Here is an 18,794-nt window from a genome sequence, read left to right on the forward strand (position 1 = left end):
AAAAAATAAAGACTCAACCAAAGAAGGATCTTTTGCTAGACACTAAAGTAATTAAAATTAGTAAATTGTTTCTTACAAGCCGAAATATACGTCATCACTTATGGCCACCCATGAATGGTACAAATCCGCCTCAATAAGGCACAATTAACATTTAAATCTATAAACACCATTAATGACATCAATCAATCAATTCAATTTAAATGAGTCAATCACTACTAAACATAATATCTCACCATAATATGAATTTATTACAGTCAAACAAACTTAATAAATTTAAATGTAGCAATTAAAATTTAAACAAAATTGTTTTAATCTCCAAAACAGTTTAATAAAATCTAATTTGAAATCTCAAGATAAAAAATATACTATGTTTCAAAATATATTTGCAAAAATACGAGGTTGCATATGTAACCATGTATGCAACTACCAGCATCCACATATGCATCCACATATGCAACTTTGAAAAAATCCGTTGTAAATTATATTTAGTTGCACAATAAGTTGCAACCAGTTACAAATGAGTGGCCCTGCGGACCAACATAGGGGTGTCACTGAATCGCATTTGGATCGGATCATACATGATCCATATCCTGATCCGTTTAATTTTACCGGGTTCGGATTCGGGCAATAGACCGGACCATCCTACAAAAACGAAACGGCGGATTTCAACTGAATTTTTTAGAACATGATCCATATCCTAATCCGTTGGATCACGGATTTTCGGATCGGAGCTTCGCTCCGTTTATATTTAAACAAAAATAAAGTCTTCGCCTATAAAAATTTGTTGAAATCACTTATAATATAATTTATAAAATTAGAACGTAGTGTTTTAAAATACAAAAACACATTTGTTCAAATATTACAAGTCTTTAATAAATTCTGAAAGTTTAGAATTTAAAAACATAACTTAAAAATATTACAAATCCTTCAATAAAATAGAATATGAGAAACTTAAAATATAAATAAGTTGTACTAATGCAGCTCAAAGCTCTCTAACCAAACGTTTAATAAGTCCAAATATCCAAGTTCAAATGCTCTTTAATTTTATTTATTTACTTGTATATATAATATATTAATAGAGTTTACACACACACACACATATATTTATATATATATATATATGTGTGTGTGTGTGTGTGTGTGTGTGTGTGTGTGTGTGTGTGTGTGTGTGTGTGTGTGTGTGTGTGTGTGTGTGTGTGTGTGTGTATAGGCAAGTGATCAAATACAAACTAGAAACCAGTTTCCATACCACTATTTATAACTACGCGTATCACTAATTTATACGGCACTAATAACTATTTTTATATAGTATATAAACAGTGATTTTATTACCAAAATTGAGAAAATCTACTTACCTAAACTATTGATAATCGATTATAGATGATCAATTTCAGTCGTATGAAGGTTTTTGGCGGTGGGAAGCCGCATGAGATGTTGTATGATGGTGGTAAGTAATTGTTAGTTTGGGTAAATTATGATGGAAGGTGTATGTGACTATTGGCGATGGTAGACAATGGTGGCAAGTCATGGAAACGTCTGGTAATGGTGGTAAGAGGTCCATTATTACAGTTCGGGTGAAGATGTTGGTCATATACGTTGCATATATGTGTATATATATATTTATATTCGCGAGATATTCTATATATAAATTAGTGATATGTTATGTACAAATTAGTGATTTCTGTAGTTAAAAATAGTGATAAAAAACTGACCAGAAACTCGTTTTTAGTTTATATATATATATATATATATATATATATATATATATATATATATATATATATATAAGTCGGATCGTATTTTTTTCGGATCGGATATTTTCCGAATCGAATTTTTTTCGGATCGAATTTTATTTTAGGTGATCCATATCCGCTCCGTTAGTTCCTAAATTGGACCGGGTCGGACCGGATATCCGATCCATTGACACCCCTAGACCAACAACCAGAAAATCAACCGAAAAAAAATAAGAAATCAATTAAACATAACCTCATCTCCCAGGATCTCACCTTCACTCTCTCATCAAAAGCAACTAAAATATAGCCCTGTATTCTAGCCCCTTCTCTTCATCACCATCACGCCGTCTCTCAATTATGCAAAATCTGTTCTTCACCCATCCAGCTCCATTCTTTCTGAAATCTGACACCATCCCCATTCTTTTCGAAATCCAACACAACTAATGTAATATGGTCTGATTGTTTTCTTGAATCTAGGAACATGATAGAGAGAATTAGTGTTGGCATGTTGACTATGAGAAATAGATTGTGAGGAGAGAGATGATAGTGGGAGGAGAGAGAGAGCGCGCGGAAAGAGGAGATAAAAAGGACACCAAGTGTTTACACCTTTGAGATAAGTTCTTGCATCACATCAAAGGAACAAGGTTATAATCTTTTTAAGTACTACTTGAATTGTCATCACAGCGGCCAGAACAAAGTCTATATCCTCAAACGATATTGAAAGCAACATTTCATCACAAAATTGTTATTTTTAATTTGTATTGAATTAAGTGGCAATTTCTCAAATACATGAATATCTAAAAGGAAAAACCAGTCTCCACCCTCCGGTCTATAATTTGAGTACTGCAGAATAGCCTTTAGTTTAAACACTTTTACACAAAATAAGTATTCAGAATCTAACTAATTTAGGATCATCATCATAGCAAAAGGTCTGATTTGTACCTAAAGTGCACCGCCAACAAACATTACTACCAAGGTTTCAGATCGCCCACAGGGCCTGCAGTCCAGTTCAAGATCTTTTCTCCAGGCTTCAAGAATACGCTTCGGTCGTGCGGCAATTTTCGGGCAAGCCCGTTTAAAATTTGATGAAAAGCATCCCCAGGTTGAGCGGGTTGTGGAAACAACATAGCTTGCTTCATCGAAGGATTTGCCAGCAACCTCTGCTTTTTCAATATGACCTCTGGGGATATAGAGGTGAGCATCGTATCCAAATTTGGAACATCCTTCTCTGGCACGTAAACCCCGATTTCTTCCCACGGAATGGCATCAGCAAATGGCAAAACAATGTCATCTGCAATAATGACAGGAATGCAACCAAATATCACAGCTTCAACTAATCTAGGACTCCATGGGGCCCAGCCTAGTGGACATAAGCAAAATATTGCTCGTTGCATATCTTCATAGTAAGTGGTCGGATGCTCCGTAGAGATGTCAAAAAGTGGGTTGTTCTTGAAGTTCTCCCATACTGCTGCTCTTGCACCTCTGTAGGATGAAACAATTAACTAAATAAGACTAAAGCATGTATCATTATCACATCACAATTCACAGATAGAATAATTTAAGCTCTCAATATGAATATTATGATATTTTTGGATATGTATATTATAATCAGGTAACAACACATATATATTTCTTTTTCTTCTTTTATATATTATGATGCTGCCGCATTCCCAAATATAGGCCTAAATTTAAGTTCTCAAAGTGATGCACCGTCAGTGCGTGATTATATTGTAGGACATCATGACCCAGAGGACCCATTGTGTTGAAAAACAAATGTTTCATGTCAGTTCCAGAACCCAATTGTTTGAGAAACCATCATGACCCGGAGGACCAAGACATGACACGTGCACTAATGCATATTTTCTGTAAAATGCTTACTTAGGATTCCTAAGTAAGGAAACTTTTCTAGAGACACCGCAAATGAATCATACTGTATGATTCGTGGTGAGTGATTCCGGGTAAGTTTAACATTCTTAAGTAGCATAATGAAAGCACCAAAAGCTTAGTAATGCTCGTCAATATGATATGGAACATACGGGTGAATCAATAAGAATGACAAAGGTTTCTAGTATGTACCTTGCATAATAACCACCTTCTGGGTCGTTTCCCACATCATAAAATAAACCTCTAAAATAAACAAAGATGGATCTAGGCGTGTTTGGTGGGATCAGGTGAGACTGCATTTTCTGTGGAGGAGCATAAGGCGGAACTGTGATGGAGCCATCCTTTAAGCAAACATGATTTCGCTGTCCAAAAGTTTGAACTAATGTAGCACGCTGCAGCAATGTAAGAATTCCCCTTTCAATTGCTTTCTCTTCCTGCAATAACAAAAAATTGTTTCAGGCCCAGTGTAAAATATTGAAAGTTCAAAAGACAACCACGAGTTTGTGATTGTGTATGTGTGAGTGTGCGTGAGAGAGTACTTGATAATGGAAGCATGCTCCAAAGTCATGAGGTGTTATAAAGAAGTGATCCGCCCCTTCCGTCCTATTCCAGTAAGGCCAATTAGACGAGATAAGTTGTATTGCACTCCTCATCATACGAGGTGATTTGAAGGGCAGAGGGAGACCATTTGGTGTCAAGTCACAAGTTGTATACACAGGGGTATAGAACCAATCAGCTTCCTCAGGATTGAGAGTTCGAACAGGGCTCGATAAAAGAAACCGATGCATATAAATTTCTGCAGCAAACATATGCGTAAGGCATCTTGGGTCCTTCTGCAAAATCTTTTTGTTATATTTGCTTGGAAGCTCATAAACGAAAACTTTTAGTCTTCCCACAGGATCATCTTCCAAGACATCACCAGCACTACCTAATTTTTACAAAATCAAGCACAGATAAAGACTCGGATTTATTTGATATTGCACCACAAGTTCAGGGATTCAGATATTATGAAAGCAGAAAATGCTGAACTTTTAAGTACATATAAGGGAGGAAAATAGCCTAGTTGCACAATAAACCATCCACTTGTCAAAATATTTGGAAACAGAACTTTTTGCAAATCAATTACAGCAAGTTTATAGGTTTAACAAACCTCACAAGACAGAAAAAGAGGTTCTTCATTGTACAAAATATAAGTGCATAAGGTCCAAATAAGATATTATTACCTGCAAGAGGTACAATTACAGCTAATTTGCTACTATAATACAATTCTTATATGAACCCTGCTAAACCACATAACGGACTTAAATGACAAAATACTACTACACAAGTCCCTCTAAAGTCATTAGCTAATATGATGGGTTCAAATCAATTATGTTTGATATCTTTTCATAGTCGATCAAAGTCGTAATCCTTTCAGTTCCATCATATAATTAAGCTTACATCAGATACTTTGATTCCGTATTGTAAAAGGCAGCAGCCTAACGTCCTTATTAGAAGCTGAGTCACTTTTTAATAGTTATTTAAATTAGATAACTAATTAAACCCTTCAGCAAAACTACAGAGTACTGAACGTTAAACTGACCCGCAGACAACTACATAACAGTTAGTGAGATGCTAAGGTATATATATCAACCTAGGCTCAATAGGCTGTAATACTAAAATTCGGTTTTCAAGAACATTAAGCTTAAAAGTTAAGGCACAATCACATATATCTTAATCAAATTCAGTTTCCAATTGTGCTTAATTGACATAATTTATATGTGATTGGGTTAGTAAAGGGAACTAAACGTGAAATAAATTTTAATACCAACTCCCCACCTATAATTTCTATGTAAATAATTTCAATACAGGGTAACAAATGGAAGCTAGCTAAAAAGTATCACCCTCACCATAACTGGAAAACCTTCCTGAATAGGCTTCGGTGAAGGCACGTCTAAAAGTTATGCATTTATATGTGAAAAATGCCAAGTAAAAAAGAAAAGTGAAAACTTTATGGCTTAATTAGTTACAGACTTTGTTCAAATTAAAAGAGCAGTCACACAAAATTGAAGGGAATTTGATAAAACTGAATGGACTTTGTTCATCCGTTGTATAGCAGTCAGAATAGTCAAAGAGCTTATTTGTTAATAGGATTTGTGATAACAAGGAAATTCAGAAGATGCCTCAGATCATGCATAAGATACCCAATAAAACCATGATGCAAACTCTAACAGAAAGTAACCAGCACAAGGACCAATTTAGTATATTTATTGCAATTACTACTCAAAACAAGCTTTACGCTCAAAAGTTATGTGACCGCCAAGCGTAAATAGGCTAGCAAAGGTATTTATATGTCACAATAATATCTAGATTCTACTTTCCAGTCATGCAAAATTTTAGAAAAATAAAATTAGGAATAATTTTTTGTGTAGCAGTCTTCACAGAAGGAATTAAACGAGGACTGGATTTTAGGAATAATAACCCGAACATGATTTCTTTATGTTTTGATAATTGAGGGAAACAAATGGGGGCCAAGTATTTCACTAATACTCTAAGTATCTCACTAAATAATTTTACAGAATAGGCTCTGACTATTTCACTATGACATTAACGTGAAAATGTCATCAAGGCAATTGAGCACTCTAAAAAGAAAGAGAAACATATCAGTTATCACAGGTCAATATATTATAAATTCTGCTATATGCTAAAAGTGCTGCCATGATCTAGTTGAGATCTTGATGCCAATGAATAGTCTAAAGGAGTCATGTTTCACTACAACCATTTTGCCTACAAACCTCTAACACATTATAAGATTATCAAATAAGTAAACATGGATTAATAGTTTAAACCACTGAAATTTAGACAAAGAACTACAAAATAAACTTCACCGACAACACAAAGAGAGTTCCCTGTTCCACAATTTTTCCAAAGATCTCCCTCTTTGTCGAATTAGATTTGTGTAAAACAGCAGCCTTAAAATATACTGAAACACAACAAAACCGAAAGGTGCACAGATCACACAAATGTCGAAAACCCTCTTACAATCATACTTAATACATGAAAACCACAATACTCAACTACTCAACATATCACAATAACATCATCAAGAAAGCTCAAAATCACACACACATTAAAATTTCACAAATCAGGTCAACATAAATAAACAAAAAAGATGCAATCTTTACAACAAAAGACCTGAAATCCTCTCTGTCTGTTGACCTCTGCGGTGCTCATTAGCCTCAACCCTCAAAAGAATCAGAAAACAAACAAGCCCAGCAAAACCCCATCTCCAGTTTTTCATTTCTTGAACTTCTCTCAAGAAATTCACCACAAATCAACACTAAAAATGAGAACTTTAGTGTTGTATTCTCAGCAAGAAACACAAGGGTCTACATAAAGCACAAGGAATGAGATAGTTGAGATGTCATCAGAGAAAGTAGTTGATAATAGACACACATAAACAATAAATTCAAGAAAATGTAAGCTTCAAAACAGAAATTAAAGAAATGGGTTTTTTAAATTGCTTCAAGAAATAGGGAATGAGCAGCTAGTTTTTTAGTTTGGTTCAGTTTGGTCTTGGGCAAGCTGTCAAGTACTAATATATAGTTGCAGAAATAAAAAAATAGCACAAATGAAAAAATTATTTAATAATTATAATTCCTAAAAATCAATATTTATTTAAATAAATTTCAAGTTGAGCAAGAATTAAAATCGAAAAATAAGCTGAGAGGAGTAAAGAGAAATCTGGGAATTGAAAGTAAGCTGAAATTCCATAGTCAAGGCTGTTCTGCTGTTATTTTCTGTGGTTTTTCTTATTGGCGGTGCTTTTTTGCTGATATTAATTATACGCGTCAACATGTGTGTATATATAAGGTTCAGGCAGTATGCTGTTTTAAGAAGAAAATCTACTTTATTTTGGGGTGTGTATTGTTATTAAATATGATTTTCTTTCTTGAAGGATGTTACAAAATTTCGTAAAATATTATTCCTGTATTTGTTGGACAGAAATTACCTTTGGATTTGATTTCCATTCTTAACGCTTTCTAATAATAGATAAAGTAATTAATAATTTACTAACTTCTCTTCTCATTTAGTGTTTCAAATGATTATATTTTATTTTTAAAAAACTTATAAACTCTTCTCTCTTTTTTGAAGCGGAAAAGTTACTAAACTCTATTATTTATATTCGATCTGTCACAAGTTACATGTCTTTTTTGATTTTCGAGAAATAAAATTGACCAATATTTGATTAAATATTTAGAAAAATTTAAGAAGTTATATTATAAAATAGGTTAGTTGTATTTTTAAATAATATAGTTTTTTAATTTTTTTCAATTATACAATATATTTAAAATTTTAGTTAAATTATAGTCAAATTAACCGGTCAAAAATAAAGAAAAATGTATTTTAGGACATAAAAAATAATACATTTTTCTGGACACACTTGAATAAATATTTTTGATTAAGTATAAGAATAAAATTAAAAGTGATGGGTACATAATATAAAGAACTTTTATAAGTATATACTATATACTATATAAATAATAAATGTCCATGTCATATTGAACAAAAAGAAATTTACTTGGACTAAAGGAGATTGGGCTTTAAAATGAGCCCAAAACAGAATACTAGGTTCTTTCTTGTCAAAAGCCCAGGCAGAGAGGAATTAGAATTTGAGACCGGTAATTAGGATTTTGGCCCACTTCTTCTCATCACATTGATCGATTAAATCTGTTCATTTTCCCATATATATCTATTATTTATCAATTTTAGATAAAATCGAGATCTAATTATGATTGAATTTTTGTTGAATACCTTATTATCGTTAGTCGTGCTCATCTTTTTGAAAAATATTAACAATTTCAAAGATGTATGTTGAATTGCATGAATTGTCACTATAAAAGTTTTTATATTAAAATTTTGAATATTATATGAGTAAGGATAAAAACACAAAATATCTATTAGTTTAGTTCGCTTTTTGTTACAATTACATTGTAATTGACACTTCAGATTTGTGTCACGTTTGGATTATGTTACTTGTGTATTTTATTAAAGAAAATTGTTTATTTGTCAAAAAAATCGAGAATCAGATGTTTTCGAGTATTAGAAATATCACTGTATCATTGTTGAGCGGAAAATGCTAGATGCACAGAATTGGTAAAAAAACATTCACAGAATGAGTATGTGTTAACTTGTTATTGAAATAAGCCTTGTATATGCATTAATAGCACCAATTAAAACTTCTCACCTCAATTGTCATGTTATTTTGTACAGAATTATGTATCTAATTTTATACATCTAGTACTACGGTTGTTGAGCAGTTATTTGTATCAAATATCTCAGATTTCGGTATAGACCTCGTTTGAGCCTCTTTTCTTAATAAACTTGTCCGGAATTTTTCTCCCCGCCAAGATCATTTATTTAATACTACCTCCGTCCATTAGTTGTCACATTTGGTTTTGTATCGGTCAAATTGACTAAAGTTTAACTGAAATTTATTAATATTTTATCAATTGATAAAATAAAAAATATATGTCATCGGAAATAATTTTTTAATCTACTTTAATATGTATTTCAGTTTTTTAAAATAATGAAAACATAATTTATAATCTTTAATAAAAAATTAGTCAGTTTGATCAAAAAAAATAGAAATGTTACAACTAAAAAAGGATGGAGGGAGTATCTCTTTTTTTTTTCTAAGGAAATTTAGGTAAATGCTTTTTTAGAGCTACAATAACTGCTAAAACAATAGAGCTCTTAGCAACATTTCTCCTGAACTACTCGCTCAAGCAGGAATAATACTATTGTTTTGTACCATTATGGAAGAAGATCCAGGTTAGCTGTTCGCTCTCAGGTTGGGCAGTAAGGGTCGGAGAAAAGCAATCACTCATTCTTAAAACATGCGTTCTTAAGACCAAAGAGTTGACAGAAAGGGGAGGAAATTTTTTTTCACAAACAAATGTGCATGCTGGATCATACTTCGTATATAGGATAGATAGATTGACCGGGGGATTCACACCAGACTTTTCGAGAGATCTCCTCCAAATGACTGGTATGGCACTAGAGCTATTACGATCTGTAAGTAAGTTGATCTGAGGCAAGTGTTCGGATCTATTATGACATAGACATGAGGCGCTCTTTCTTTATCTCGCTTGCCGTTAGTCCGTTGAAACTGGTCATGGATGGTGGGAGTTGCATGAATGTGATTTCAACCTCTACAATTGAGATATAAAAGCTTCCTCGCAACCCAATTCTTATTGTTTTGAATAGAGTTATGTAGTCGCTTTTTAGGATTGTGTTTCTAATAAAAAAAGATAAACATTATTCGATGAAATTCAAAAACAGCTAAATACACCTGCAAACGTTCGAAGTGAATGTTTGACACTGGCGCTTAAAACTTGCTACCTTGAGGTCACGAGTTCAATTTCCTGGACATTCTGGGAGTAAGTGGGCTACCATGCTCGAGGTATGAGTGTGCTAGTATGCTCCACCGGATTAGTTGAGGTGCGCGCAAATTGGCTTGAACACAAGTTTACCAAAAAAATTCTCTGAGATATAAACTAATATTAATTAATTCGAATATGGAATCAGTTGAGTTGTGGTAGCTAAATGGATAGGTCACTATCACCTAGAAACTGTAAAATGATTAGCCAAATAAACAAGTAAAGAGTACACTTGAAGAAGAGAGCGAGAAGGAGGTGGGGAGATAACACAACAGTACTGGCTAGTACTCGATGGAAGAAAAGAAGGTTTGTATTTACATAAGAAAGCACGCGGACACCCGGAGGAAATGCCATTCCCTGATAACACTATTCACTGCAGTAATTTATTGTAAAGCATTTTTTTACAGTCTTGGTACCGGACGTACACTGATGCCCCTGACGTGTCTAGTTTTGCTTGGCTCTGTTACTTCGATGAATTGTTCGATTCATCATTATAAATTCTCCTGCATCAGGAAGGTATAGCCAATTTGATACTTAATGAAAAGAGTTCATATATTTTAATTATAGGAAAAATTAAATTATAGGTTCCTAATCTATTGACGTTTTATTGTCTGGATCCCTGAATTACAGATTCCGTATTTTAGGTCACTTAACTTTTTCGTTTTCTCATCTAACCAAATACTTCTGTAAAAAAAATTCTAACAGTGTTAACTAGGGTTCTTGAGTATCATACAGATCAAAGCAATTTTGAAGGTGTTAGTGATATCTAAATTCAAAGTTCAAGTAGTCGAATTAAAATTTAAATCACTAGCGACACTCATATGACAACAATTTTTACGAATTACACTTTTGTTTTGATTGGCTTACACTCTTGACCCCCCTGCATTAAGGATAACCACACCAATCAATAATATCCAAATTTATAAACTTCAGTGCTTAACATGTGATCGAGACGTGCCAATTCTTTTTTTTAATCATCTCTCATTCTAATACACTGAGATTTTCAAAAAAATTAAAAACGCTGCATGTTGTAATGGTTTAGGAGAACTTGTCATCCAAGAGAAGTTTTGTTGGTTGAATGAATGACAGATGAGGCTAGCTAATCTCTCTGCAACAACTTCTTTTAACAGGAGTAGGAAACTCACCGCAACCAAAGTCCAAAGCAGAAGGATGAGATGGGAGTTTAAGGGTTTGCAAAGGAGACACATGCATGCATACAGTCAGGGGCTCAGGGCAGGGATGAAGATGCAGAGGCTTTAGTTAAGGAACCAAGATTGACAGACAGCTAGGGGACTAGGCCTAGTCTCAATGCATGTCTCTGATCACTCTAAAATGTTTAACAGAGTTATCTTAATCTAAACATCAGACCATCTTTAATTCTTTATGTACGAAACTTTCACTGGGACACTTTGATTTACGTTGCACTATCACTCACTGTTACTCCTAATAGGGTAACTACCAAAGCCTATTGACCTACAAGTATTACACCCCTGCGGTTCGGCAAATAAGTCCGGGCTTCTGGTTTATAAATCAGAAACACTTCTTTCCATTTTTTTATTTTAAGCAAAAAGCATTTATATTTTAAGCTCACCCAAATGCCCCATAATCAAACAAGAAATTATATTTCGTTAAAAATCTCATATTTTAAATAATTTTTCTAAATTAAATATTAAAAAGATTGCTTATATTTGTTATTTAATAAAAATAAATGCTTATTTTTATAAAAAGCAATATTTATTCATTTTTCTCAAAATAAAATTAAATTACGAGAAATACGATAACTCAAATATCGAGAGAGTACACCCTCTCCATCTCTTCCTTTCGCCTGCTGTTACCATGCCGCTGCTGTTGTAAACTTCACTGTGACACCTTACGCATGTTTGTGTGTGCTTGACAGTTTGTTCAAAACATCGATTTGTTAAATCAAACTTCCGCAGAGTTGTGAACCAACTTTATTATGTACGGACATGCACAACAGTGCAGCTTAGTTTCACCACATACTTGCGAACTTGACCTGTTACCGGACTCCCGTCTCCTGAGTTGTATACACAAAATTTAGTTTTATAATTTATTTTCAGATTTTTTTCCTGAATAAAAGTTGAGCTATTAAATTTTATTTAAAAAAAAATATTGTAAGAATAAGTTAAAATACTATAAACACATCAAAAGTGTGTGTCAAATAGTAAGTGTATAGAATCCAGCGGGATGGAAGGAGTAACACCGCCGGAACTAGCGAAAAAAAACAAATTCCAATATTTTGTATCCGTATAAATTCAATTATATTACAATAATATCTAATGTTCTCATAAATTTTGTATTATGTGCTGATAATTTTCTTGATCTTCACTAACAATATTATTCTATATTTGTCCTGCGGCTATCTATGATGACAAGTGCCCTAAACAGTTTTGAGTATCAAATTATGTTCGAACTCGCATTTGGATATGTGACTAATTTTTACCAATACAAAATATAATAATTAGATGCTTATTGCACAGACATGTTGTAAGTCGTAACGAACACAAATGATTACACAAGGGAGAATCTCCAACAATATGCAGCAATATGTTCATTAGTAAAATATCCTGTGCAGCATATTTGGCGGATTCGTGACGGTGACGTCAATTAATTTGCATCAAACCTTCTTATGTACCTTTTTTTTATGTTTCTCATCTAATATAATTTATTATAAGAAATTGATGGGTATGTTTCTCTATTTGCATTTACTCTCTTCGTTATTATTCTTTTTTATATAATTTTTTCAGTATTTGACATGTATTTTGAGATATATGGGTGTGTGGGGTTTCATATTTTAATTTTGAATTTTCTTAATTAGAATAAATTTTGAAATATTAAACTTTTATTTAAAAAAGAAAATGAGATATTATAAAATTACAATGATTTTAAGATGGGCATCAAGTCCTTTTGTCCCAAATGAAAAAAACCCGGAAGAAAGGACAGCTTTATAGTATTTTTATATAATTTGTCTTGATATTTTACATATTTTTTCATGTGAGTCAATTTTGGTATCCGCTATGTAGGGCTGCGGGTTACCACATTAAAAAAAAATAGAATATCATAAAAATATGTTAAATAAATTGTAATGACGAAAGGAGAAACATCCTAGAGAATTATGATTATTCTACAAATTAATATAACTAGATAATTAAGCAGCTGGGTTATATATAATTATTAATTAGGGTATGAGTTGTAAAACAAGAGCATTCTGTTTTCAATGCAACAATAATATAAAATCTCATATAAAATTAGGCGCCGAGGCTGTATATATATTTAATTAACTAGCTAATATAAAATCTTAATATATTTAGAGAAGCATTTTCACACGAACTTATGATAGAATAATTATTATTCAACATTCCACCCAATTGTAGGATTGCAACAATAATATATATCAATATGAAATATCAATAATTGTTTAAATTCACTAAATATCAGTATTAGTTATTATTAATAATTAATTTTGATAAATGGGGATGAAGAAACTCTAACCAAATTAATATATTAAATAACCAGCTAAGATATTTAGAAAAAGGGGTCAGCAGAATTAATCTATAGTACCACAAACATGCATATATGACGACGGGGCAGAACCTTTGACTCATGTAGTTCTCATCGTCTTAGGTTTTGACTTTTGAGAACCTCCGAACCACCCTATACAAAGTGTTTGTGAGGGAAAAAAAAAGAGAGGAGAAATGGAGAAACCTAGGCGTCAAAAACCAATCTTCTGGTTTCGTTTGAAGTTGCAAATTGTCCGCTGCCAGATGCAGATTTTCCAGTTCGCTCTCACGTACAGGCTTTCCCAGTAACATGACATGACATTAGGAAAATTAATAAAAAAGCAAAAGTACCTGTACATGCATGCTCCCCCTAGTTTCACGTACTTCATTAATATTTAAGTTGCAAACAAAAAATTTAAATACAATGAGCTCGTTTGTTCATAACTATAAAATATTTAATATAATATACTCTCGGTCACTCTAGATCGTTTATCTTGGGACGGATTTGACATGCGTTCTAAAACTTTTAAAAATATAGTGTTATAAATTATTTGAAATCTTTTTTTCTTATGAAAAAAATTTATTGCTCAAATATTTACATGTAAAAAAAGAAATTTCTATAAAAAAAACTTATGTAATCAATGTATATTTTATATAAACCTTACAATATTAACAAACAAAAATGAGAGACACATAACCAGTATATATTATATTACAAAAAGAAGTACTTAATTTTAAAATTCTTTTTTTTTAAATTAATTTTTAAGGCAGACTAAACATACCATGATTCCATATCCTATAAATACAAGAAACACCACCTTATACTCATAACTCACAAACAAAAACATCAAAAGAACAATCTGTCTGATAACACAAAAATGGATCCCAGCCACGACTCCTTGTCTGCGAGCTTGTTCAAGTGGGACTCAAGAAACCATGCAGCCAATCCGCCACCGCAGAACCGCCTCGTGGAGGTGCTTGCACCGCCGCAAATGCCCCCGGCTCCGCCTGCATTATCGGGACTCGAGGAGCTCTTCGAACCCTACGGAATCCGTTATTTCACTGCAGCCAAAATCGGAGAGCTAGGGTTCACGGTCAACACTTTGTTGAACATGAAAGATCAGGAACTTGACGAAATGATGACCAGCTTGTCTCATATTTTCCGCTGGGACCTTCTCGTCGGTGAACGATACGGCATCAAAGCCGCCGTGAGGGCTGAGCGCCGCCGCATCCTCGAGCAATATCATGAGATCCACCGTCACCCTTACCTCCATGATCAAAATACCAATCATGCCCTTGATGCTTTCTCTCAAGAAGGTATGCACATTTCTAATTTTTAAAATTGTTACAATATTTTAAGTTTTATTTATAATTTTTGTTCTTAATTTTACATATTTTATCGGATCCCGTTTTAAAGGATTATCGGAGGAGCCGGTTCAACAAGTGCATGAGGGCACATGTAGCAAGAGGAAGCAACGAGGAAAAAACATTCCGGGTAGACTGAGTTCTCACAATGCTTGCGAGATGGAGAGCGAGGACGAGGAGGACGAAAATGTGTGCGAGAGGCAACGAGAGCATCCCTTCATCGTGACGGAGCCAGGAGAGGTGGCTCGCGGGAAAAAGAACGGCCTGGATTATCTCTTCAACTTATACGAGCAGTGCCGTAGCTTCTTGATCCAGGTTCAGAACATTGCCAAGTCCAGTGGTGAAAAGTGCCCCACAAAGGTAATTAAACTAGTTAGATCTTCTCCTTAGTTCAGTTTTAACTGTCATCAGATTGAATCACTTGTGTTATCTTCTTTTTACTGTTGATTTGACTTCTTTGTTATACGAGGTAACATGTTAGATACTGGAGACTACTGAACTAGTGTGATAGTTTCATGTTAAACAGTGTTTAAACAGCTAGGCTAGAGATAAAAATTTATGCACTCTATCTGTGTACGGCTTGTTAGACTGTTAGGAATTGATTCTCCTAGTTAAGTGATCAATTTTTCCAAAATCTCAGGTTGTTGGGAGGAGGGCTTAACATAATTATATTATATTCTAACAATTGCTATTGGAATCCGACCAATGTTCTAAAAATCTGTGGTGAATCAGAAACCAATTAATCGGAAATAGGGTAACATAGTGGTTTCTCAAAAATTAGGATGAAACATTAGGTTAGATGGGGATTAATGGCATTTTTTCAGGATCGTGTAATTTTTGATGTTAAATGCGAGAATATTCTGCAGGTTACCAACCAGGTGTTCAGGTACGCCAAGGAGGCCGGGGCGAGCTACATAAACAAACCGAAAATGCGGCATTACGTGCACTGCTACGCTCTCCACTGCCTGGACGAGGAAACGTCTAATGCACTGAGGAGAGCCTACAAAGAAAGAGGCGAAAACGTTGGCTCCTGGAGGCAAGCCTGTTACAAGCCTCTCGTCAACATCGCTTCTCGTCAAGGTTGGGATATCGACCTCATCTTCAGTACTCATCCTCGTCTTTCGATTTGGTATGTTCCGACCAAGCTCCGCCAGCTCTGCCACGCTGAACGCAGCTCGCGTGCCGCGGCTACTTCGTCCTCCATTAATTACTGCAGCTGATCAGTAATTAGTGTGGCTAATTGTCTGGCGATCTACTAGCGAGTAGTATCTAAATATGTGGGGTTTATTTCGAGATTAGGGTTATGTGATTATTGCGTTGTATTATGAATGACTCTTAATATAAATTTGAATTATGATGTACTGCCCTTATCTCATTCTATTCTTTATGTTTTTTTTTTTCACTTCCTGGCATGTAATTTAATGTTTTTATAAAATATAGTTGTGTAACTCTTTTTTAAGATTTTTTTTCTGAATAAAAATTTAGATTTTAAAATTTTATTCAAAAAAATTTAAAAAATAAGTTACATAACAATAATTTTGAGAAATATTAAAATGTGTGTAGCGTCACCGTGTCCAATACATACTTCAAGAAAAAGAAGGGGATATCATTTATGCCCCGGAACTGGTCCATTTCCGGTTGAGATCGAGTTTTACAGAAATTATCTAAATCACCGTATAAAAGTGAATCGAGACATTTTTAAACCGCTTACTCGCTTAGCGTGTGGGTTAACATCAATGTCCAGACCGATATTTAGAACACTGACTTGTATACATGATCGGTATACATAATCGACGAATAGTAATATGCTTGTGTCATGTTTAATTTACTTGGAGTAGTTCCTATAGTTCTTTCTGGGGACAACAAATACATATACAGAAAGTAAGTTACATTTTTGACCAAACAAAAAGTCCAACATATCTACTACTAGTACATTACAACCATACCGAATGTTGGCCCAGGAATTGAATTGCATACGATGATATTTTGCAGATTGGGTTATGAAAGAATGTTGGTTGCACTAGCTGGGCTTAACATTCTGTCTACTCCGGCCCAACATTGAGTAATCAATCCATATATCACATCCACGTGTCATCATTCATCATTTCATGTGTTACATGTATCCATACTCTGTAATCTGTATTATGATTTGAGCACTTGACTTGAAATCAAATCGTGCGAAATCACGTGCAGTGGGTAAGGGAGAATTTAGTCAGTTTGAAATTGATGTTTTGCGCGTTTTGTTTTTGTCAGGGAAGGAAAATTCCATCATTACAAAATTCTGCTGTTTTTATCATGGAGTCATGGTTATCTACTTATCTTATTAAATTTATAGAACAAATTACGTATACCCAAAAGTTGTCTTAAGACTACTAGAAATCTCATTTATCTTTGTAATTAAACAACCAAAAATTTATTCCAAGACTTAAAAGTTCAATCTATCTTTAGAGCAAGTCCAACAATGTCCTAGAAAGTGCCCTATATATATAATAAAATATAATGTCCTAGTGATTTAGTACATCATTAAGTGAGGTGTGTTGGAATTTGGTAATCTAATATTTTATTGATAGAAATGGTTCAAGGCATGCATATTGTACCTTAAAAATAAGACATTTGTTAAATGTCCTAGTGTTTTGAGGCACAGGACATTGTTGGAGCACCATTTTATCTCAAATGCCTTAAATTTTGATTTAGGACATGATTTTAGGACACCCTTGGACTTGCTCTAATATTTATATAAGTAGTCAAGAAATCCTATTCTGTCAGCATATTAATATTTCTCGATAGATCTCAAACTGAAAAATAGGTTCGAGAAGTCACAATCGAAGAATATAATTGCACGCGGGAGAGTAGTGGCGAGGACATAAGTAGGAGCAAGTTAGGAGCCGCAGGTTAAAAGTCAAAAGTAAAATAATTATAAATATTCATATGATGATGCTAAATTTAGAGCATGCGAGCGAATATATAAATTCATGCATGTAGGAGAAAAAAAAGAGTTTGGCGAACCTCCGCCGCCGACGGTGCCGACTAATTATTAGCGGTGGAAGTTAAGCGTGTTCGGACCGACTCCACGTGTCGCGACGAATTTCGGCGCAGCTTGGTGGCGATCATGCATGCAGCTTTTTTCTTGGTTTTCATATTCGTGTAATGGAAGGAATGATCTCTTCCGCAGAAAGATGAAAGATCAAGTAGACGCGTATTCATTACTTAATTATTCGTGTCGTTTTATTTATTTTGAAACATCTGAATCATGAGTGACTAATTTCGGAGGTTCTGAGTTTGCACGATCAGCGTCGAAATCAGATCCAGGGACTCTAACTTTCTAACTGTACAAGTGTACATGCGGTTCATAGTTACGTCGGAAGTGGATTTAGGATTCGAACCTTAGATAGGGACCAAATAACTTTATAAAAAACTCTTATATATTTTTAAATTTTGCAGAGATATTTTTATAATTCAAAATTTAAAATGATAAAAAAATATTAAAAAAAATATTTAGAGAAATACGTGTTCTCTGTGCCACTTCATAGACCCGCTCGTATGTATTCAGTATATTATAATTTTACTTATAAATAATTTAAAATGTTAAGACGGTAAAACATTGTGAATTCTAATAACATCTCCGATGATGCACCGTTCAAAAGTCATTAACTTCACTATTTATTCAAATACAAATATAATATTTAATATTTTCCATTACATAATTTTTAGTATTTTTTTTATGTTAGATCGGTGTTCGGACCAGTCTACGCGCACCTCGACTAATCTGGTTAGACTACTAGCACACTCATAATTTTTAGTACTCTTTCTTGAGAAAACACCAATAGTACTTCCAAATGTCAGCTTCAACTAATTTGTGTTAAGTGACTTTC

At 33.8% G+C, this 18,794-nt stretch overlaps 2 protein-coding genes across 2 annotated transcripts; one reads left to right on the forward strand and one right to left on the reverse strand.

The window, feature by feature from the left end:
• Positions 1 to 2,462: 2,462 nt before the first annotated feature.
• LOC108223761 (probable beta-1,4-xylosyltransferase IRX10L) lies at positions 2,463 to 7,171 on the reverse strand. The gene is made up of 4 exons (XM_017398169.2): positions 6,792 to 7,171; positions 4,157 to 4,545; positions 3,810 to 4,051; positions 2,463 to 3,215 (listed from the first exon to the last, which is right to left on the reverse strand). The coding sequence occupies exons 1-4, from the start codon at positions 6,895 to 6,897 to the stop codon at positions 2,702 to 2,704; spliced, it is 1,251 nt and encodes a 416-aa protein (XP_017253658.1). The 5' UTR covers positions 6,898 to 7,171; the 3' UTR covers positions 2,463 to 2,701.
• Positions 7,172 to 14,409: 7,238 nt separating this feature from the next.
• Positions 14,410 to 16,197, forward strand: LOC108222335 (floricaula/leafy homolog). Its single transcript, XM_017396254.2, has 3 exons — positions 14,410 to 14,874; positions 14,975 to 15,282; positions 15,789 to 16,197. Exons 1-3 carry the CDS (start codon positions 14,436 to 14,438, stop codon positions 16,140 to 16,142), a joined length of 1,101 nt encoding a protein of 366 aa, XP_017251743.1. The 5' UTR covers positions 14,410 to 14,435; the 3' UTR covers positions 16,143 to 16,197.
• Positions 16,198 to 18,794: the final 2,597 nt, after the last annotated feature.

Source organism: Daucus carota, chromosome 5, assembly GCF_001625215.2.
Source record: "Daucus carota subsp. sativus chromosome 5, DH1 v3.0, whole genome shotgun sequence".
In the NCBI taxonomy this organism is placed as follows: domain Eukaryota; kingdom Viridiplantae; phylum Streptophyta; class Magnoliopsida; order Apiales; family Apiaceae; genus Daucus; species Daucus carota.